Source organism: Sminthopsis crassicaudata, chromosome 1 (genome assembly GCF_048593235.1).
Source record: "Sminthopsis crassicaudata isolate SCR6 chromosome 1, ASM4859323v1, whole genome shotgun sequence".
In the NCBI taxonomy this organism is placed as follows: Eukaryota; Metazoa; Chordata; class Mammalia; order Dasyuromorphia; family Dasyuridae; genus Sminthopsis; species Sminthopsis crassicaudata.
The window spans coordinates 188,233,675-188,257,490 of record NC_133617.1 but is presented as its reverse complement, the minus strand read 5'-3'; the positions used below and the strand labels follow the sequence as shown (position 1 = coordinate 188,257,490).

At 34.2% G+C, this 23,816-nt stretch overlaps 1 protein-coding gene across 6 annotated transcripts in view; it reads left to right on the top strand.

The window, feature by feature from the left end:
* The window catches only part of DCDC2 (doublecortin domain containing 2), a 200,764-nt gene that overhangs the window by 102,859 nt on the left and 74,089 nt on the right, over positions 1-23,816 (top strand). For all 6 annotated transcript variants that reach the window (XM_074272693.1, XM_074272688.1, XM_074272680.1 and 3 more), the window contains one exon: positions 2,490-2,661. In XM_074272693.1, coding sequence (XP_074128794.1) covers positions 2,490-2,661 — 172 coding nt within the window. The remainder of the gene's footprint in view (positions 1-2,489; positions 2,662-23,816) is intronic.

Here is a 23,816-nt window from a genome sequence, read left to right as displayed (position 1 = left end):
CTATTTTATTCACTCTTGGCATATGTTACCTCTGGGAAAATTTCAGGATGAATAGACTTTTTAAAAACAGCCTGAAATACAAGATGGTAGAATTTGTGGTTTTGAACAGAATATTGTATTTTTTTTTTTGTATTATTGAACCTGTAGTTGTATTTTTCTTTTCCCTGGTGCATTGTAGTTCATAACTGTAAAACATTCAGAAAACTCAAGTATTCATTAAAGCAATAATTAAACTTTGCTTAATTTAATTAATAATTAAATAGAATGCAATCAGAATGTCAAGGATAAAAAAAGTTTTTACTCTTGGATGGGTTTTGGTGTTAATAAACAATCATAATTATTTTTCTTATGGATTATGGAATTCTAAAACCATGAATTTTCCCTTCTTAATTGTGTAAGTAACTAAAACCCAATTAAGTGTTTCTAGGTTGTTGAGCAGACCACACAAGGAGCTATAATGCAATATAATATCCAGGATGATTTGTTTATTTCATTCTAAAATTCTTATTTCTAAATGCCAGGGTAGTCGTACAGATGTTACATAGAGATTATCAAGATTCTGGTGACTTTGAGCACAGCTGGTGATGGGATTGGTTGGGCAGTTATCAGCTCATTTGAATGTTTTTTCTGGGAAGTGGTGGTTAAATCTCAGAACTGAGCATCTGAGAGTTGTTTTTCTGAGTATTTTCATCCTGCCATTGCAGGAATTGTGTTGTTTTTTTTTTTATCCGTATGGTTGTTCCTTGTGAGCTGTGAGGATTCACCACTCCCATAGGAGTTAAATGTATGGAGCCTTGAAGTTGTATGTTTATAAGTGTTGTATAAGTTATGTTGGATTCCTAGTTAATTTTAGCGACTATGGCATTACCTAAACATAGGGATGAAAACTTCCTAAATGTGTGTGACCTTCACCTCTGATATTCAGTGGCATCTAGCAACTAGAGGACATAACCAAAGTGCTTTATTGAATTCAGAGGGTAAGGGGGATTACTTCTAGGAATGGTGACTGAAAATTAAGTAGTGGTTTCCTCAACTTCTGGCATCTCAGACAGGCATTGAATTATTTCTTTAGTGGCTGTCCTGGGTTTATGACTGAGATTGTGATAATCATAATTCTAAAAATAAGGTAGAAAATTTTAAAACAAGGGTTGTAATTATGTGAATACACAAGAGAATATTGTTACATATTTCAGTAGTACTAGTAGTAGTAATAATAAAAATGAGGCAAGGATCTGGCTCTGTGATTTCATTGGGATAGGAAATATTCAGGTAAGGAAAACTCCTCTTAAGGTAGGTTTAATATCTCCTGTGCAATTTAAAGACTTAGAATGCTACCTAGAACATTGAGAGATTAAATGACTTGTCCAACATTATGCTGTCTATCTCTCTATCTCTATCTATTTATTTCAGAGGCAGGATTTGAACTCAGTCCTCCTTGGCTTCAGGGCCATGGTGGTGATGATTACAATGATGATGATAGTTAATGATCCTGTAATATTTTAAGTTTTGCTGTGATTTTTACATGTATTAATTATTTCATTTATCCTCCCCCAAATCCCTATGAATTGTATTGTTAATCTCTATTTTGTAGATGATGAAACCAAAAATAGGTTAACTTTATCAGAAGCAGAATTTGAAACTTGGTATCTCCTGATTCTTAAGTCTAGCTTTCTTTCTGTCCCATCATGTTGCCTCTTTTGTAATGGTACATTTTTTCAGAATGAATTACCTCACTAAAAATTTCTGCAAATTAGTTGAGAATATAATAAGATATATCTTATTCAGAATCTGTACCTATATTGACTTTTTCTTTTTTTCTATGTCTTTTTTCACTCATGTTAGCCAGGAGTATATTTCTTTTTCTGCTTAAGGAAAAAAAGAAAATTATGATGTCTTTACAATTTAAAATCTAACAAACATAATGGGATCACAGATATGGAAATGTATGGGGAATCTATATATTTATTTGTATAATATAGTAATTCACATTTATAGCACATTAAAATTTATTAATTTCTTTTCTTACAACAATTTGTGAGGTAGATAATAATTATCTCTACTTTTATTTGATTTTTTTTGTGTGTGTGAGGCAAACAGGGTTGAGTTAATTGCTTGGGGGAGGTTACACAGCTAGTAAGTGTTAAGTATTTGAGACCAAATTTGAACTCAGGTAGCTGGTGCTCCCTCCATTGAGCCACTTCCCTCTTTTAAAGAAGAAGAAACTGAGACTAGGAGAGTTAGGTTAATTTGCTCAAGGCCACATAATTTGTAAATGTCAAGAGTCAGTTTTCAAAGCTATTCCAGTAACATAGATCTATTACTTGACCTCTTAAAGTAGATTTAAAATAAAAATGAATGGAGGAGATCCTAGAGTTTTTTTGGGGATGGAGTGGGGAAATTTCTTCTTGAACCTAGTAAATATTGGCTCTTGTGAAAAATCATTTCTGCTTTGTAATTAATAAGAAGAATCCATTTCTCTTTCCATTTAGGTAAATGACCGTCAATCTAAGTCAACTATTGGTTCCAGTGACAACTCCTCCCCTCTGCCTGCTAAGAGAAGGGGAAAGAAGGAAGAAGTTTTGAATTCAGAAAAAGTTGGTAAAGTGAAACGAAGCACAAATCCAAAGACTCCACCTGCTGTATTAATGCCACCAAACAATGGTAAGTTAGAGTTCAATCAGCTTGGTTGTATTGCCCATAGCTCTAAGAAGCCAAAGTCAAGGATTTGTTCTTTAAGTGGACAAATCACTTTCTACTCTGTAACATGACTATATATATAATAGAAATATGATAAATTATATATATATATGCATATATATATAATAGAAATATAATAAATTGTGGGAATCATACATAAAGGTTCTGGGAATCCTTTTGCATTTAGTCAGAACCAATCAACTTTTTGTGTACTCATTGTTGTGCTAGGGGAAATAATTACTTTTAGATAAAGCATAGCCTTTTTTAATGGAACTTACAGTCTAGTTACTGACCCTGAAGGATGCTGGCTTTTTTTTTAATATCTATTTTTAAACTAGGTATGTATGGCATTATGAAATCACTTATTTTGAAGTTGATTGGTTCCCTTTATGATGTTGTCTCAGGACTGACATTTGCTTACCTGTCTTCATGATTAGACAAATCACCTGTGAAGACAGGTTCATGGCAGTGTGGAAAGAGTGATGATGGCTCAATGAGTGTACATCCAAGAGCTCATGGTAGGGAATGTCAATTGGAGTGCTTAAGTGAGGAAGAGAGACTTCTGTAGGGTGCTTTCAATGAGTTGATATCTAGGAATGGCTTTAACAGAGTAAAGAAAGTTGAGAAGGAGGCCTTGAATCAATGGCTAGACAAGAAGGATGACGTGATAAAAAAGAGAAGAGAGGGTGACCGTAGAGGGAATGTATGTGGTAGATAGAAATATGTAGTCTATTTGACAATCACTTTGGGAGTGCCAGGGGATTGCGGAGTTTATGAATATTGAGTTTAGGATGATAAAAAGTTTTAATATAAATTCTGGCCAGAATAGCACGAGTTTCTGGGTTCCCTTTGGGTTTTTAGTTGAAAGAATACTCAGGGGAAGGGCTCAAAAAAAGCACTCTGTTTCTTAAAATTTTTGATAAATGAGAACTTTATGATAATAATCATATGTGAGAGAGGCACAAGTCTGAATAATAATTTAAAGACCCAAACCCTTTCTTGTTTCCTTCTTTGTTTTACCAGAGGTCATTTTGCATATTTATTTTTTATATATTTTTCTTGGAGCTTCGGATTCAAAGAAAGTTATTTGGTCCCTATTTTTAAATTCATTTTAGAAAATACTACAGCTTTAATAAATTGAACTTTGGAAAAAAGTGTAAGACTTTTTTTCTCTTCTCCAAGTTGTGGGATAGAATAGGATTTTTAGAGTTGAAATGTAACAATAGAGATTATCCATACCAACTCCTTATTTTGCATGTAGCTATGCAGGGGATACTATAACAAGTTTCATAGTGATGAATAAGTGTTTTCAGATATTCATCCCCTGCTACTATGCACACCATTCAACACCAGAGGGCACTCAATGGCAGCTACCAAAATAGTTCTGAGGGAGCTGCTGCATCTATTCCTTTAACTATGGGTGGCAATACTTGTTTCATTGATCTAGGATAGATTTGTGTAGAAAAGCTCAGGGGGAGGGGCTACAATCTACAAGGAAAACTTCCCTTCATCCTTTATGTTCCTATGTGCTTCATTGATTTACCTTTAACTCGAGGACTATTATAATAAACATTCCATTAGATTAAATCAGCGGTAAAAAAAGAAGAATCATTAGTCTGCATCATACACACACACACACACACACACACACACACACACACACACACATATATATATATATATATATATATATATATATATATATATATATATATATATATATATATATATATATATATAATACATTCTATTAGAACTCTAGACCCAACTGCTCCCGGGCAAGAAGCCCATTCTGAGTGGGAGCCAGTCTGTTTTTTTCTCTACTCCCAGAGGAAAGTTTCTTTGGAAGTTCATCTGATCCCATTCAAGAGCTGAATGAATAAAGTCTTTTCTGTTCACAGAATGAGTTTGTGAAATAGTTTCCCCTTGATATAACGCAAGAAATGTAGAATACTCAGAGCGGCTCTTCATCAGATGGTATTGCCTGAGCAATCAGGATAATATCAGGTGCCCGCATTTTTCATTCAGTTGCTCGATTGTGTCTAAATCTTTGTGATCCACTGGACCATCTATGCCAGTGCAAAGATTCTGGAGTGGTTTGTCATTTTCTTCTCCAGTGAATAAAGGTAAATAGAAGTTAATGACTTACTCAGGATCACACAGCTAGTAATTGTTTGAGTTTGGATTTGAACTCAGATCTTTTTGTCTTTAGGCCCACATACTATCTACTGAGTCATTTAGTTCTGCTGCCAAATGCTGGACATAGGATATCTCAATTTATATACTTGTCTTCTCCCCATATCTCTGTCCTTTTAGTTTTTTTGAAAAAAACAAACAAACAACTTTTGGACTGCCCCCAAAAGAAAGTCAGTGGCTGTTTACTATTAGATTCTTTTCAAACAAGGGCAGGTGAATCATTCCCATTAAGGAAGATAGGTGCCACAGTGAATAGACTGCAGGACTTGATCAGGAAGATCTGAGTTCAAAGTTTGCTAATTGTAAGACCCTGAGCAAAAAAAAAAGATGTTTTTTGCTATTGTATTATTTATTTTATCAATCAGACACAAGAATATGTATGTAATAATAGCTAACATTTATATAGTGCTTTAAGATTTGCAAAACACATACAATTATTATTTAATTTCATCTTTGTAACAATCATTGAAAGAAGGTACTATTATTATCTTCATTTTTCAGACAAATCAAGGTAAAAAATTAATACCCTGAATATACAAAAAGATTTCCATAGCTAGCAAGTGAGGTTGGCTTTATACTTAGGTCTTCCTGATTCTTAAGTATAGCTCTCTATCCATGGCACCACCTAGCTACCAGCTAGGTTGAATACTGGATCTCATTTTCAAAAATACATTTAATTACTGATGATTCAGAAGGTTATTATTCTTGTGAAAGAAGAAAACAAAATCAAACTGAATATTCAAGACAAAAAGCTTGGATATGGCACCTTTACTTCTAGTATTTCAGTACTTCAGAGGATATGTGATTTCATCAAGATGAGTATTCCCTCCAATAGGTGGGCATTACAAACATCCACGTCTTCTCATCTTGTCTAGTGCTTATCTCTTCTCTCTCACAAATCTCCAACCACTTAACATACAGTTCTCCTCCTCCCCCTCCTTCTTCTTTCTTTTTTTCTTTTCTTTTTTTTTTTTTTTTTTTTTTGCAAAGCAATTGGTGTTAAATTACTTATCCAGGGTCACAGCTAGGAAATATTAAGTATCTGAAGACAGATTTGAACTCAGGTCCTCCTGACTTCAGGGCTGGTGCTCTATCATTTGTGCCATCTAGCTGCTATTACAAACAGTCTTTTACATCTTTTTTTAACATTACAGAGGTGGCAGTACAATCCATGGGCTATCCATTTGGTATTACCTTGCCCAGACTACATAATTATGTAGGTGAATCCAAGTTCATGAAAACAATGGCACCAGTGTGTCAATCCTAGATAGGTTCTCCCATGATGGAAACTGTCTATGTGAGACTGAGTTTGCAGTTTGAGGGCTATCCTAGTTGAGTATAGAAACATTCTTCACTAGTGGGTTGGTTACTAGATGAGGAATCGTGGTAACTCATGAAAGACAGGCATGTGACAATGGATAAAAATGTATGCTTTGATCTTAATAAAAATCTAAATATTTTTCATTTTAAAAGACTGTTTAAAAATTTTTTTTGCATTAAAACAATTCATTCAATTTTAATTTAAAAAGAGAAAATTTTGTTGTGTATGAATATTATTGGAAGAATTATTTGGAGAGGGTACTGACTACTGCCAGTAAATAAACCAGGACATCATAAAGACAGATTGGGTGGGAAACTGTAGTTTATTTACTTTCTCAGGAATGTGACACATCCCACTAAGAGTTGATGGAAATGTGTGTCCAATAATTCAGTTGGTGATGTTTACAAATCCTCCTCTCCAAGCCACTTGAGCCAGAGAGTGACAAAAGGGATGTGCAGTTTGGTCAGGGAAAATAGAACATTTAGATGAAAATGGTATTTATTACTAAAAAAGAGGATGATTAAATTGTTTTAAGGAAAAGAGAATGTGTACTTGTTTTGTTAATTAGTTGAGTTGTTTCAGCCTAGTCCTATTCTTTATAATTCAATTTGTTGTTGTTTTGGCAAAGATACTGGAGTGGTTTGCTATTTTCTTTTCCAGTTCACTTTACAGATGAGGAAACTGAGGCAAACAGGGTTAAGTGACTTACCCGGGATCACACAGCTTGATCACACAGCTAGTAAGTATCTGAGGACAGATTTGAACTCTGGAAGATGAGTCTTCTTGATTCTGGGCTATGTATTCTATCCTTTTTCTTGGCATAACTATATTACAAACCTCTTATCCCCTAAAGCCCATGACTTCTTTATCAGCCAGTCATAAACATGTGTTGAGATCTATCAATAGAATAAAGAGAAGGGAACAACCTCCTAGAATTAAATCCCTCTAAGTTCTATTTTGTAGTCATAGATTAGGAGGATGATAGTTGGAAAGGAAATATGTTTAATCTATCACAACTTGGCAAATAGAGTATTACACAGAGAGCCAGGCTTGGAGGCAAGAGGACCCAAGTTCAAATTCTGAATTCAGAAACTTGCTAGCTTTGTGACTCTGAGCAAGTCACTTAACCCTATTTGCCTTAGTTTCTTCACAGGTAAAATGAACTGGAAAAGAAATTGGTAATCGCCCTCGTATCTTTGCTAAGAAAAACCAAAATGGAGTTAGAAAGAGTTCGGATATGACTGAAATGAGATAAATAATAGCAACATTAATAAACCCAGCAAATAAAGAATAAAATGGAATTATTATGTCAACTTTTAACAGACTACTTTTCACTCATAAAATATTCTCTTTTAAAAATATGATCATTAATTAATAAATCAGGTTTTTGTGTTTTTGATTTGAATGTAGCCATGTTATAGAGTCCTGGACTTAAAGTTAGGTAAGAAGACATGGGTTGAAATCTTGGCTCTGATTCTTACTTGACTTTGTAACCTTGGACATGTCACTTCATCAATATGGGGATAATGATATTTGCTTTACTTACTTCACATGGATATCAAGAGTAAAACTCTTTAAACAAAGAATTAATATGTATTGATATTATCCACAACACATATCCATAATATCTTTTTAACTTGAAAAGGAAACTATACGTATTTTCTGATTGATGTTTAAATTATGTTCCAACAGTTCAGGTAAATAAGTTGTTTCTAGCTCAGGATGTATTCTCTTGTGGAAAGTGTTGTATATGATCTTGTGCTTCTGAGTCTATTCTTAGAATTGAAGTAAATTGTATAATAGGGTTAAAAAATCAGTCACTTTGTGAAGTGATGTTTTTGTGGGAAAAATGCATTGTTTCAATTTAGGAGGCCAGGATTACATTGTTACCTACCTATGCAGTAAGAACAGTAATTCAGAACTTCCCTTTTTCTTACCTTTTCCTGCTTCACACCATTGCTTTAACCTGGTAGGCTAGGTTCCTTCTAACTCTTGGCCATATATTGTTTCACCAAAGCTAGGGATCTGATGCCTAAAAGTATAGGAATTGGGAGAGAGATGGTATCTGCGTGTAATGTGGATTGGAGATGGGGACCTGTTCAAATCTTAATGGTGGAAAGTGATCCTAGAGTTCTTGGAGGTGCAAGGTACTTCAGGCAGGTATCTCCTGTCATTAAAATCATTATTTTCACTTCTCTACTCCTTCAGCTCTTGGATGTAGATTAACAAGTCTATGTTGCCCCCCCAAAAAACAAACAAACAAACAAACAAAAACACCAAACTTTTTTTCTACTCTTCTACAGTCCACAGGGAATTGGCTTGTTGTGTCTTTTTTATTAATAGCGCAGATTACTTCCAGCCCACTGTTGAACAGAAGAAACTGGACTCAAAGTTTATCTCCTGTTTTCTTGACTCTAAAGAACACAGGCTTCTGAGATTTCCTAAGAGTTTTGCTACTGGCAGTGGAAGGAACTAGGGATAAAAAGTTCCCTTCTGATGACTCCCCTTTTCCATTTTCTCTAAGACCTCATAGGGTCTTACATAAGTGCTAATAGTGTATCAGAGTACAACAAAGAATTGAAGCAAGATTCATTTGTCTGTTAGATTTAGTGTGTTTATAGTAGAAAAAAAGTAGTATTGTTAATGCAATCAAGAGTTCTTGTGTTCAATCCGACCTCTTATAGTTATTAGATGTTCGACTGTGGGTAATATTTGTCAGACCAGCTTCATGAGATAGTGGAAAGAAATATTATATAAATATCAGTTTTAATCATCATCATTATCATCTTAAGAGGAATAGTAGACCCAGAATGTCTTGCTGGGCATTTCATCACTTATCTTTGAATTTGGCATTTTGAGATGAACAGGATGAAGTTTGCCTAGTAGATGTGATGAAGAAATGGGACGGGATATAGTAGAAAGGAAAAGAGGCTTCAGGGGATTTTGTTATTGTTCAGACATGTTCCATTCTTTGTACCTCATTTGAAGTTTTCTTAGCAAAGCTACTGGTTTTCCATTTCCTCCTCCAGCTCTTTCTATAGACAAGGAAACTGAGGCAAACAGGGTTAAGTGATTTATCCAAAGGCATGCAACTAATACATATCTGAAGCTAGATTTGATTTCAGTAACATGAGTCTTCTTGACTCCAAGTTTTACAATCTATTCGTTGAATCACCCAGCTGTCCTCTTTAGGGGGCTATTATCCTTTCCCTATACTTTCTCAGAGAACTCTCTTAGTCTTTCTATCTTAGATCCTCCCACAACCAATCTAAAAATAAAGTGGAAAAAGTGGAGAAAGGCATGGGGTTGGGGTTTGGGTTTGGTGGCCATTCTTGATTATTTGCCATAGCCTGAGGGAAAGAGAAAAGAGAAGGGAATACTAATCAGTGGCAGCCAGGAGAGAAGTTGAGTTACAGTGACCTTCTTTCTAGCATTTGTTTACAAAGGAAATCTTTAAGTCAGCTTCAGTGGAAGCTGCTTATGTAAAGAACACTTATTGAATTAGTATTACAAATGTCCATTCCCATTGTTGCATTTAGATATCTGCTTTTTTTTTTTTTTTTTTTTTTGTGCTGCTGCATCATACACACACCACACACACACACACACACACACACACACACACACACACACACACACACACACACATTCACATTTAATGAGCAGTTCTGGGTAACAGTCTGTAGATGGCACCCTGTATCTTATTTTCTTTCTTTTTTTTTTTTTTTTTTTTTTTTTTTTGTTGACTTTGTTTCTCTCTGGAAGGGTAAAGCAGCCGAACGTTGACATATTTCTTTAGGGAAACAAATCCTATTTTCTCTTGGTAAGCCGAGAAGTAATGTGAGACTCGGTGGTGATTGATGAAGCTGGATGTGAAATACATTTTTTAGTGCTTCATTTAAATATCAACCTGGCTAGCCAGCATACATTTTTTGATGCTTTCCACTGCTAGAGTATAGTAACAATTATTTCCGAAATGACACTAGCTACAATTTTCAGTGTAACTAAATCACTAATGATCATGTTGAATTATCATTCAGATAACTGAGCATAATCATCCATATGTTTAGTGTTTTGTATTTGCCTCAAAAGGTGTTAGTATATTCTTTTCATTACCTCAGCATTAGGAGTCTCTCAATTTGGTGAGCTATCCAAGATATAAGGGAGGGAAGGGAAAGGATAGCTTATTACAGTTCTTTATCTTGAAGTATAATGGTATAATAGCATTAAAAATCACAATCTATCAGAGATTAAAAGTAAAACTATCTGTTTTCAAAGCTGGAATACCTCAAGGAGTATCGAGTTTTCATGTACTTTTGATGCAAAATGTTCCATTTTTTTCTTGCCCATTTTACTGATTTTGAGTTATTTACCATAATAGTAAAAGTAGAAAGGATTCAAGAGGAAATTCAAATTCTAATTAATAGTTTAAAAATTGCCTTTTTTAAAAGAGCATGAGTTACCTGACTTGTTCTTGTGTCTGTTAAGGAAAGATGGTACCAGACTGAAACACAATTGAGCAGAATTGAAAATTACTGGATTTGTAATTTTAGTCCTAATTTTGCATTTATTTATGTGCTAATGGACACATACACTTTCTTCACCTAGAAAGTTAGGGCTTTAAGACTAGACCAAAGGTTTTTAAAGTTGAGCTCTATCAAACCCATTATCCTACAAGGTTGTCCAAAGAGTTCTGAAGTTTGACTTACCTACTGATACTAGTTTGATTTGCTATTAAAGAGAATGATTTTTGCAGTGGGTATTAACATTACCAGCTGTTAAGTAGCAGTTCAATGATTCTGATAAAATTGCGACCAAAAAAAGTGTTTACAAATAAAATATGACAAATTCAAAGAAGTTTTCTTCAGTGTTTTAAACAAAAAATGTGACCTGAAGCAATACTACAAAATCTTATTTTGTGTAAATAAATGATAAAATGAAAATGATTGTGAGATGACTTTACACAGTGAGGGGATCACATAAAAGTGATATAAAAATCATAGACACTTATATGACAGCATTAAAGTTGTAATGGATTTGGAACTTCTGAAAAGATAATTTTTAAAAATTGTAATAGATATGTATATATATATATATTTAAAAACCATTATTTTAAGGGCTTTTTGTTCTTTAAAAATATATTTTACTGATATCTTTTGTTTTTATATTATCTGGGTTTCTTCCTATGCTTCCCCTTTCCTGTACCTTCCCACAGGATCATTCTTTATAACAATGAGATTTTTTTAAGAGCAAAAAAAAAAAAAAAAAAAAGAAAGAGGAAAAATATTTAAAAAACAATCAACATGTTAAAATAGTTTTCTGTTGTATACATTATGAAATAGTCATGGAACACATTCTCTACAAAGGAGTTAGGGAGGTTGTTTTCACATATCTCTTCTTTGAGGCTAAGCTTTTTCTTAATCATTTTGCAACATTCAATTTTGCTCTGTAGTTGTTGATCTTTACATATTTATATTATTGTAAATGTATATATTGTTTCCTAAGTCCTTCTTTCTTCACTCTGAATTAGATCACATAAATCTTTCTATCTTTTTTCTGTATGTCATATTTATTATTGCTCATAGCACAATAATAATTAATTACATTAATATACCATACTTGTTTTGCTATTTTTCCAATTTCTGAATATCTACTTTATTTCTACTTCTTTGCTCTCACATAAAGTGCTGTTATAATTTTGTTGGTATATATAGAAATTTTTTTTGTCAATGACTCCTTATATTTTAACTCTGGGCTCTCTGGGCATGGATATTTTAGTTGACATTTATTTGCATATTCCAAATTGCTCTCTAAAATGGATATAACAATGTACTGCTCAATCTAGAAAGCATTAGTGTATATCTTTCTACAATTCTTCTAACATAGACTGTTCCCTTTAATATAAGCCATCATTGTCAGTATGAGGGAATATGAAGTAAAATCTCAGACTTGTTTTGATTTGCATTTTTTTGTATCAGTGACACAGAATTTTCTCTCATATTGTTGCTAATAGCATGAAGTTTTCACATATTCTTTGATCATGCTTTTATTGGGGAATAGCTTTTGGTTTTATTTATTTCTGTTACTTGTTTATCAAACCCTCATCAGAGTATTTAAAGCAAAGATTTTTTCCCAGTCAGAAAGCCGATATTATCTTTATTATTTGTTCATTCAAAATTATTGGCAGTTCTATTTAAAAAAGGTTCCATCACAGTAAGAAACTGAGAACTGTTCAATTAAATGATCTTTAAAGCTCTTTTCAATTCTAACATTTTTATGGGCAGTGGAGAGACATATCTTGGTAATAAGCAGGCTTCAACACATTAGAAACCAAGAATTTTGCAGGAGAAGTAGTATAAATTATTTAATAAGAGAGAAATATCAGAAAAAAATGAGTGGATCATGTGGTGAGATTCAAGAATGACTGATACACAGTTTCCCTTTTCAATTGGTTTCTGGACAATATGTATAGAATAGGGGAAACCCTCCAGAGCATGATGATTAGACAGCTTATGAAAGATGTAGTGAGAGCATATGAACAATAATTACACAGGATAGTTAGACATGAATTTGTCGCAGTATGGATCTTTTTAGGGAGTATACAAAAAGATAAGATCGTAGATGCTATTGAAATACTGAACTAAGTAATCTAGTTGTACTATACAATTCTGTTTTGTTTAAGCTTTGGCAAGCATTATATATTTTTTTCTTTATTCAGCAGAGGCCCAGCTTGCTCTCACTTAAGTGTGAATGATAGTGCTCATGAAACCTATGATATTTAGGATATTGAATCTTCCTAAATGATATGTCGCAGGTGCAGTACTGGTAAAGGAGTTTGTGAATATTATGATCTTGCTTGGATGACTTCCCCTTAAGCAGTCATGCTCTTGAGCTTTGTAATAGATTCAGCCAGCAAATTGTTTTTCAGCAGAGCCTCAAGCATAAAGCCTTACTGTAATACATCTTAGAAATCACAGAATCATGAAGGCTTTGGAATCTGAGCATCACTGGTTCACTTTGTTGGAACAGTATTAGGCAGAGTCATATTTGCCAGTCAAAACATTGTCTGAAGTTAAAAATAAAAACACATTTTGTTCATGTTAACCTTTAGATTAGCCTTGCTCTAATCCTCTAAAGAGGTTGTCTGGTAGAATGTTGGATACTAAAAGAAAGGAACGCATGAACAAGCAAGAGGATTTGAGCAATTTGATGGTTTCTACTGATAAACTCAAGTAGGATTGTGATTTATTAATGCCCATTGCAGCCATAACAAACTGTCAGACAACTCCAGTTTTTTCATTCCTATATTGATTATAACTTTCTACTGCCTTACCTGCTACATTATTTATTCATATAGGTTCAATTCCATTACAATGAATACTCCAACAAAAGAATCTCTTTAAAATAGATTTTCAAGCTTGAGTGAAGCACTCATTTATTGAAGTAATATTTTGTCCAGCAAAATTTCCATTTAACAAACGAATCACAAAATTTCATAAGTGGGAGGCAAGGGCATAAACTTTTATTAAAAACACTTGCTATATGCCATACAGTATATTTAAGTGCTTTACATATTATTTCATTTAATTCTCATAATAGTCCTGTGAAATAGGTACTATTATTCCCCCCATTTCACATCTGAGGAAACGTGTGGAGAGCCATTATGTCACATTAGGGTCACATAGCGAGGAAGTGTCTACAACTAGATTTGAACACTAGTCTTTCTGACTTCCAGCCTCCACTCTATCTACTTTTCTACCTAGTTGTCTAAGAAGTCCTTTGGAGTACCTTGCAGGCTCAGAGATCTTTTCTCTACTATCTTTTAAAAATGGAGATATGGCCTCTTGAAGACTACCAGGAATAGGAAACCAGTTTCATCCATTCATCCACTCCTTCTATGTGGGGTGCATGTGTGTGTGTGTGTGTGTGTGTGTGTGTGTGTGTGTGTGCGTGTGTAGATAACTAGTGTAGTACCTTGTAGTCTAGACCACTGGACTTGGAGTCAGGAAAACCCAAATTAGAATTTTGCTTCAGACACTAGATATGAGACCTTGGCCAAATCACTTAATTTCTCTCAGCTTTCATTTTCTCATGGAAAATGGGGATAATAAAAGAATCTTCTTCCCAATGTTGTTGTGAAGATCTCATGAAATAGTGTATGTAGAGTGCTTCAGACACTAGGCATGAGACTTTGGCCAAGTCACTTGATTTCTTTCAGATTCCATTTTATCATATGAAAAAAGGGAATAATAAAAGAATCTACCTCCCAATGTTGTTGTGAAGATCTCAAGATATAGTTTATGTAGAGTGTTTTATAAACTTTAGAGTGCGATTGATTTAGCTTTTATTTTTATATTCTGTATTATACTTATAAATGCATATATTTGTCCTCCCAGATACAACATACTTATTAGGGATTGCTTCAGTTTTATTGTTGCTTTCTCAATACTTAACATATAATAGATAGTTGATAGATCCTTGTTTATAGATTGATTATATGACCTTTGCTTTAAGATCTCTAATAAAAAAGACCGCTACAATTTTTTTGAGGTAGCCCATTCCCCTTGTGATTATGCCTACAATCAAATTTAGTTTTTGTGCCAGAATGTTATAACCTCTAGTAGATTCCTTCTAGTACTATTATTTGACATTATATGACTCATAAGAAATAGATAGCGTTCTTCAAATTTAAGGTGTTCTCTTTTGTGTCTCAGGTATAAAACTCCCAGGAAACAACCTACATCCTGATTGTTGCCCTTTGGCAAGGAATATTTGGACAATCACTTGGTAGTCATATTAAGAAAGGCTCTAATATGCTCTCAAGAGGTTTTTTTAAAAATAGGAATATGTGCTGTGTTTTGTCACACTTATGTGTTTTCTGCACCTATTGAGATAATCATATGTTTCTGTTGATTTTGTTATTGATATGGTATATTATGCTAATAATTTTCTTACTATTGAACCAGTTTTGCATTCCTGGGTATAAATCTTATATGGTCATTCTTAGCACTCAGTTTTTCTTTATGGATTAGGGAAGACACTAACTAACATGATAGGTGTTTACACAAATAGTATTTTGTAAACTCTTGTGGACCTATATCTAGGTATAACCATTGAGTTTGGTGCAAAATATGAACCTACTAAGGAATAGTACAGGTTAGCTGTACTCTTGAAAATCTTCATTATAGATTTTATATAATATTTTAGAAGCTTTTAAAATAAATATCCTCAACAGATGAATACTTTCTTAGTTTTGTAGAAAAATAAGAGAATGAATCAATGAAAAATATTGTGTCAAGAATCGCTCTTAGGGTTGAAAAACTTAAGTTCAAGTTTAATACTTAGCAGTTTAAATAGTCAATCTTTGTGCCTCAGTTTCTTTATTGGTAAAATTAAGAAAATCATTTGATCACTACTAACTTTCAAGGATGGTAGCTAGGTGGCTCTATAGATAGATCACTATACCTGGAGTCAGGAAGATCTTAATTCATATTCAACCTCAGACAATTAATAGCTATGTGATGCGATTTTGCATAAGTCATTTAACTTATGTTTGCCTTAAATTAGAGAAGAAAATGATAAAGTGCTCTAGTATCTTTGCTCAGAAATCCCTTGAACTGTATGATCCATGGGGACATAAAGATTTGTACATGACTGTGAACAACTTTCTTTTTTAAAATAAAGCTTTTTATTTTCAAAACATATGCATAGATAGTTTTCAGCATTCACCCTTCCAACACGTTGTGTTCCATTTTTTTCTCTCTCTTCCCCCTACCCTCTCCCCTAGACAACAAGTAATCCAATATATGTTAAACACGCACTTCTTCTATACATATTTCCAAAATTATGCTGCACAAGAAAAATCAGATCAAACAGGAAAAATGAGAAAGAAAAAAATGTAAGCAAACACCACCAACAAAAGTGAAAATACTATATTGTGATCCACATTCAGTCTCTACAATGCCCTCTCTGGGTACAGATGAGCATATTGGAATTGGCCTGCATCACCTCAGTGTTGAAAAGAGCCATGTCCATCAGAAGATCATCACATAACATTGTTGTTGCTGTTTACAATGATCTCCTGGTTCTACTCACTTCACTCAGCTTCAGTTCATGTAAGTCTCTCCAGGCCTTTCTGAAATCATCCTGCTGGAATGACTTGTCTTCTTATAAATTTGAGTCAATTCAATAAATTTTAGGAAGAATGTATTAGTCATGAGACTGTGGCCTCATTGAGAGTTGGGAATTTTTTTTTTTGGATGGTATCTTTTTATATTCCCCAGTGATCCAGCATAGTGCTCTGTGTATAGTAGTATGTGATTCATAAATGTTGACCGACTGACTGTTTAGCATAGTGAGTGACTATATAAAATCTTTATTTGTGTTATGCTGTCATGGAAAGTTCAATATTTGTTAAATATGATATACTGACTTGCATTATTGAAGAGAGTTTCCTCAACTGGGAGGTCCATTACCATTAAAACTACAAGTCTAGTTCCTCTCCCCTATTATCTATATTTTATATATGAAGAAACTAAAATTCAGAAAAAAAATTAAGTGACTTGCTCAGTCTTACAGATTAGAAAAATGTTCAGGCTGGGGATTGAAATCTCTTTCTTGCGACACTCATAGTTTTGTGCTCCCTATCCTAAACTGATTTTCTTTTCTTTTTTTTTTAATTAATTTTTATAATTATAACATTTTTTGACAGTACATAAGCATAGGTAATTTTTTTTTTTAACATTATCCCTTGTACTCCCTTCTGTTCCAAATTTTCCCCCTCCTTCCCTCCACCCCCTCCCCTAGATGGCAGGCATTCCCATACATATTAAATATCTTATAGTATATCCTAGGTACAATATATATGTGCAGAACCGAATTTAGTTGTTGTTGTTGTTGCAAAGGAAGAATTGTATTCGAAAGGTAAAAATAATCTGGGAAGAAAAACAAAAAAACAAAAAAAATGCTCACAGTTTACACTCATTTCCCAGTGTTCCTTTTCTGAATGTAGCTGATTCTGTCCATCATTGATCAATTGGAATTGGATTAGCTCTTCTCTATGTTGAAGATATCCACTTCCATCAGAATACATCCTCATACAGTATCATTGTTGAAGTGTAAAATGATCCACTAATTCTGCTCATTTCACGCAGCATCAGTTGATGTAAGTCTCTCCAAGCCCCTCTGTATTCCTCCTGTTGATCATTTCTTACAGAACAATAATATTCCATAACATTCATATACCATTATTTATCCAACCATTCTCCAATTGATGGACATCCATTCATTTTCCAGTTTCTATCCACTACAAAAAGGGCTGTCACAAACATTTTGGCACATACAGGTCCCTTTCCCTTCTTTAGTATTTTCTTGGGATATAAGCCCAGTAGTACCATTGCTGGGTCAAAAGGTATGCACATTTTGATAACTTTTTGGGCATAATTCCAGATTGCTCTCCAGAATGGTTGGATGTGCATCAGTGTCCCAGTTTTCCCACAGCCCTTCCAACATTCATCGTTATTTGTTCCTGTCATCTTAGCCAATCTGACAGGTGTGTAATGATATCTCAGAGTTGTCTTAATTTGCATTTCTCTGATCAATAGTGATTTGGAAGACTTTCATATGAGTGGAAATAGTTTTAATTTCATCATCTGAAAATTGTCTGTTCATATCCTTTGACCATTTATCAATTGGAGAATGGCTTGATTTCTTATAAATTAAAAGTCAATTCTCTGTATATTTTGGAGATGAGACCTTTATCAGAACCTTTACCTGTAAAAATGGTTTCCCAATTTGTTACTTTCCTTCTAATCTTGTTTGCATTAGTTTTGTTTGTGCAGAAACTTTTTAATTTGGTGTAATCAAAATTTTCTATTTTGTGATCAATAATGGTCTCTAGTTCTCCTTTGGATACAAATTCCTTCTTCCTCCACAAGTCTGAGAGTTAAACTATCCCATGTTCCTCCAATTTATTTATGATTTCATTCTTTATGCCTAAATCTTGGACCCATTTTGATCTTATCTTAGTATGTGGTGTTAAATGTGGGTCCATGCCTAGTTTCTGCCATGCTAATTTCCAGTTTTCCCAGCAGTTTTTGTCAAATAATGAATTCTTATCCCAAAAGTTGGGATCTGTGGGTTTGTCAAACACTAGATTGCTATTTTTATTCACTATCTTTCCCTGTGAATCTAACCTATTCTACTGATCAACCAGTCTATTTCTTAGCCAATACCAAATGGTTTTGGTGACTGTTGCTTTTTATTTTTTCTAGGTCATTAAAATAGTTTCTTGGGAGTCTGATTGGTATAGCACTACATAAATAGATTAGTTTAGGGAGTATTGTCATCTTTATTATATTCGCTCGGCCTATCCAAGAGCACTGAATGTCTTTCCAATTATTTAAATCTGACTTTATTTTTGTGGCAAGTGTTTCATAATTTTGCTCATATAATTCCTGACTTTCCTTTGATAGATATATTCCCAAATATTTTATACTATCGACCGTTATTTTGAATGGAATTTCTCTTTGTATCTCTTGCTCTTGGATTGTGTTGGTAATGTGTAAAAATGCTGAGGATTTATGTGGATTAATTTTGTATCCTGCAACTTTGCTAAAGTTCTGAATTATTTCTAATAGCTTTTTAGCAGAGTCTTTGGGGTTCTCTAAGTATACCATCATGTCATCTGCAAAGAGTGATAGTTTGATTTCCTCTTTTCCTACTCTAATTCCTTGAATCTCTTTCTCGGCTCTTATTGCCGAGGCTAGCATTTCTAGTACTATATTGAATAGTAATGGTGATAGTGGGCAACCTTGTTACACTCCTGATCTTACAGGGAAAGGTTCCACTAAACTGACTTTCTAATGTGTCTCACATGTGTTTTGAACAACATCACAGCCATTCCACTCAGAATGTTCCATAGACTGTATCTTGGAAAAAGAAATCCACACACACATATACAATCTCTCTCTCTCTCTCTCTCTCTCTCTCTCTCTCTCTCTCTCTCTCTCTCTCTCTCTCTCTCTCTCTCTCTCTCTCTCTCCCCCTTCTTCCCTCCCTCTCTCCCTCCTCTCTCTCTTTCTTGATCTCTCTCTCTCTTTATCTCCCTCCCCCCCTCCTTTTCCCTCTCCCTCCCTCTCCCTTTCTCTCTCTTATTCCCTTTTTCTTCCTCCCTCTCTCTTTCTCCCCCTTTCTCTCTCCCTCTCCTTCTCCTCCAATATATGGATAACTTTTAGAGGATAACAAGTAAAGAAATGTAAGCTTGGATGTTAATAAAAGTGCTTGATTTCATGTATAAGCATGAGCTTTCAAAAATCAATAAAATTGAAATGATTTCACAATTACCATGCACTTAGATGCCTTTTGAACAAACTGGCTTTGCAAAGTGGATCTAATGTTTACTATTCTTAAAAATGGGGGAGGGATGAGTGTGATGAAGTCTGACTTCTGAAGTAGAAATAGAAACTTTGTAATTCCTTGAAGAAGTGCGAGTGAAGCTTTTCTTGTACTTTTTAACCAAAGCCCGAAGCAAACCAGAGGCACTGACATCCATTACATCTATGCAGTAATTTTCTATATGCTATTACTTTTTCAGGTGGCTCATGCACCTTTGGCATTAAAAATATTATCTACTAAATGTTAGGAGCAAAGCTAGCATGCATTTTGTTAGTTCTTTAGATGTAGAAGATGAAGAATCAAAGTAGGAGAAGGTGTAGCCTCACAGGGTTCAGAAGCAGAGGTGGCCTGTTCTATATAGCTGAAAGCCAATAAATACAAGAAATAATAGCAGGAAGATTGGCTTGAAATCTACTATAAAGAGAAATAAGGAGAAAATGATAGTTGAGAATTCTAAAATTGTTCTTTTGGGAGATGAAAATTGCACAATCTTCAAATAAGCATCTACTCCAGTATATCTCTGCAACTACCAAAAAATCCACTTTGAGTGAATAGGCAACATCTAGTACAGAATAACGTAAAGTAATATTAGGAGCAAAAGGGGAAAATAGTTGCTACTTTTCTTAATTAATAGTATAATCTTATTTTCTTCATGATAGGTACCAAAGTTCTCAACAATTCTATTTGATTTTGAAATGAAATGGACTATATTGTTACCACAATCAGAACAAAGCATCTGTGGTATTTTTCAAGAGATATATTTCCTCTAGTGACTGCCCCTCATGTCCCTTTTCTACAGTGTGTTTTTGATTTATTAAATTTTCATTACTCTAAGGTTTGCAAACTAAAGTAGTTAGTCCCAAAGCTAATTTTTATAGTGCCTGTTAACTGTAATATGGCTATGTTTATCTCTGGAAATTTTTGTTTTTTGAACAATTCCACTGAGAATGAAGTTACACATACATGTAGTTTTCTTGGGCAAATGAATATTAGGCAGCTGTTCATGTGTGAGATATGTCCTCAGTTTACTTTTTGTAAATTAGCTGTGAGGGGAAATCATTCTCTCAGTGGATTGTTCCCACTTTTCATCCTGGTGCTGCAAATGAGAAGCAGTGTTGTGGTTATTTAGCATTTAGATAACAGTTATATCAGGAATGTTAATAAAAATGAACTGGAAAAATATTTTTGTAGAGACAAAGTACTCTGGGACTTAGACTATTTGACTAGTAGCAGCAATTGGGCAAGGGGCTTAATTGAACTGGTCCTTCCATCTGAATGACCAGAGATAAGATAAAGCCAAGATAAAACAACAACAAAAAAGTTTGCTGTCAGTATTTTAGGAGATTGTACATGAAAGGGAAAAGGTGGAACCCAGTTAGTTAAACTTTATGAGGGCCATAACTAGTTTGTTCCCAACAAAAACAGCTCAGAGTTTTCAAACTAAGATAATATATAGAATTAAGCATTAATGTAGACTATTTCCCTTCTGTTATCTATTCTCTAGTAATCATGTATTCCTTAACAGATAGATAGACCAGCAGGGTCCAGCTCTCTTGGGAACATGGACCAATCAGTCATTCCCTGAGCCATGAATGTAGTCATTAGTTACAAAATTTGTAGAAAAAGGAAAATAGAGAAAGTTATCAATAGCTTAAGCACGATATATAACATTTTAATAGTCTTTCCCTATAGTTAATAACAAATATTGCAACACTTGATATCAATCTACTGAGAAGCTTCATAAAGAATAGTGGGTAGATAGATGGAGATAATATAGTAATAATTTCTGCCTTTAAGTAAATCAACAGTTAACACCAGAATGGCTGGAGTTGTCTTCCCAGCCAGAGTGCCTCTCTGGTGCTTACTGCCAAAAGCTTTGTAGTTGCTATCTGTCATTTTTTACTGTGACCAAGTGGTCAGGACCAGCCATACCCTATGGTATTCCTAGTATAGCAGGCAGAGATAGTCATATTTATTGTTCTTTGTCTATCAGCACCTAGCAAAGTGCTTTATGCAGATTAGGCATATAAATAATATGTGTATTGAGTTGAATGATTTTTTCTAGAGTTTTCTTATTAGAAAAGTGTTAGGTTTTTACCAAGTGCTAAGTTATAGATTATACAGCAAGACCACAGAGGAGAAGGTGCAGGCCTGGAAACTGCACTGATGTAGGCCGTGTGAGTTACTCAATCAGGAGAGAAAAAACTCTGGGCTTGGAAGGATTATATGCTCCAGAGTATGTGGTGTGAGGAGGGAGACACAGCTTCAGGCAAGAGAGGCAGCTGGACATAAAGGATCTTCACTTCCCTTGTCATTTTAGCCAAAGGCTGCAAATGAAATACATTAGTGCATCACTGCAAAGAATTGCGTTGACTCAAATTTCCTTCATAATCTTTCTCAAGATTTATAGTGCTAGACTAAAAAACCTGGGCCCAAATCCTGCTTCTGATATTTAATAACTGTTTGACCTGGCTGGTAAATATTACTCAGCCTTCCTCTACCTCAATTTCCTTATCTATAAAAATGGGATTAATATTACTTATGAGTTGTTGTGAGGAGCAGGTGATTTTTGGTCTGTATTCTCAATTTATGATTATTTGATCATGTTATTTGTTACATACTTCTAGCATGTGTTATGCTACTATGTATTTGTGTAATCTATGTAATTATGTGTAATGCCTCCCATATTGATGGATTTATGTTTCAAGGTCATGACCACCCTATGTTCTAAATCAAAAGAAAGGGGGAGATGTTACTTAACAATTCTCTAACTCAGAGTTCACACCTTTAGTTCAAACAAGCAATTTCATTAGTTGAAGTAAATTTCCCACAAGCCCCTGGAGTACACCCAAGCCCATTCTCTGGGAGGATAAAAGGAGAAGTTAGAGTCTGGAAAGTCAGTTCTGGATTGGTTCAAGGAGAAGACGTCTCATGGATTCACAAGTCCGGCAATCCCATACTTTTGGAGGGGAAGAAGAGGATAGAGAAAAAGATTCACAGAGAAAAGAAACCTCCTCCCAGAGAAGGATTACAATTGAGAGACAACAGGACCTTTACAATTTGGCGCCCCACGTTGGGTGCCAAAATGTAATGTTCTGTTGTCTCCAGAAACTGCCTATTGCTCTCTGGGAGGAGATCTGCTGTCTCAACTCAATCTCCCAGCCAGACTCTTCTTCCTATAGAGAGCTGTCCCAACTCTGACCTAGAGTAGACTCACTTCTCTGGGCCCAATGTTGTCTCTTTTATTCTCCCAGAGAAGGGGCTTGTAAGAACTCAAGGGCTTATGGGAAAATTACTTCAACCAACGAACTTGCTCCTTTTAAAGGTTGTGTAAACTCCTTTTCATATGTAAACTCCTCCTCAGAAGTTCAAAGGGGTAAACTCCCCTTAAAGGCCAGACCAAAGTGTGAACTAGAGAATTGTTAAGTACCAATTTAGCACTTAGTAAGAACCTAACCTAAAAGTAACAAAACTTTAAAAAACCCTATCACGAAGTGAATTAGGAAAGTTTATTATATAAAATGCTGTTTTATATAAAAATTACTTAGATATGTGTAAGAGCTGAATTAATTTTTTAGGCAAACTCGAGGGATTTAAAAAATAAATTTTATCACAACAATTAAAAAAAATCTCATCATCATGGCTAATTGCACAAACATTCTCAATATTTTGCCCAGTCTATATCTTTAGACATATAGAAATTCTGTTTTTTATGAGCAGAAGTGTTGAGCTACACTATTATGTAGATGTTTTACCTTTCAGTCTAGTAAATAAGAACCAGCCCTGCAAGTTTAGTACCATGTTTAATAACCACTCATTTACTTAGGATTGAAGGATTGATTTAGGATGAATTTTTTCTATGAGATTATGTTTGTGGTCCAAGATCTGTGTACAAATGAATAAGTTCCAAACCAATTTTATCAGATCTATTTCAACGCATTTTTAATATTAGTTTTTTATGTCAAATAGTAAGTATAGATACTAAATATAGAAATACCTTAAATTTATGAATTTAAATGAGCATTTGGAGATCGGCGGGAATCCTTTTTTTGGTATAATAGAATATTGTGGCAAATTTTGTAGATACTTTCTTTTTATAATATAAATATTTTTTGCAAAAATTTTTGTATTATTATTTTTATTTTCTGTATAATATGACATCAAAATACAGTTTATTTGACTCTCCTCCTAAAAGTTATATGATGAA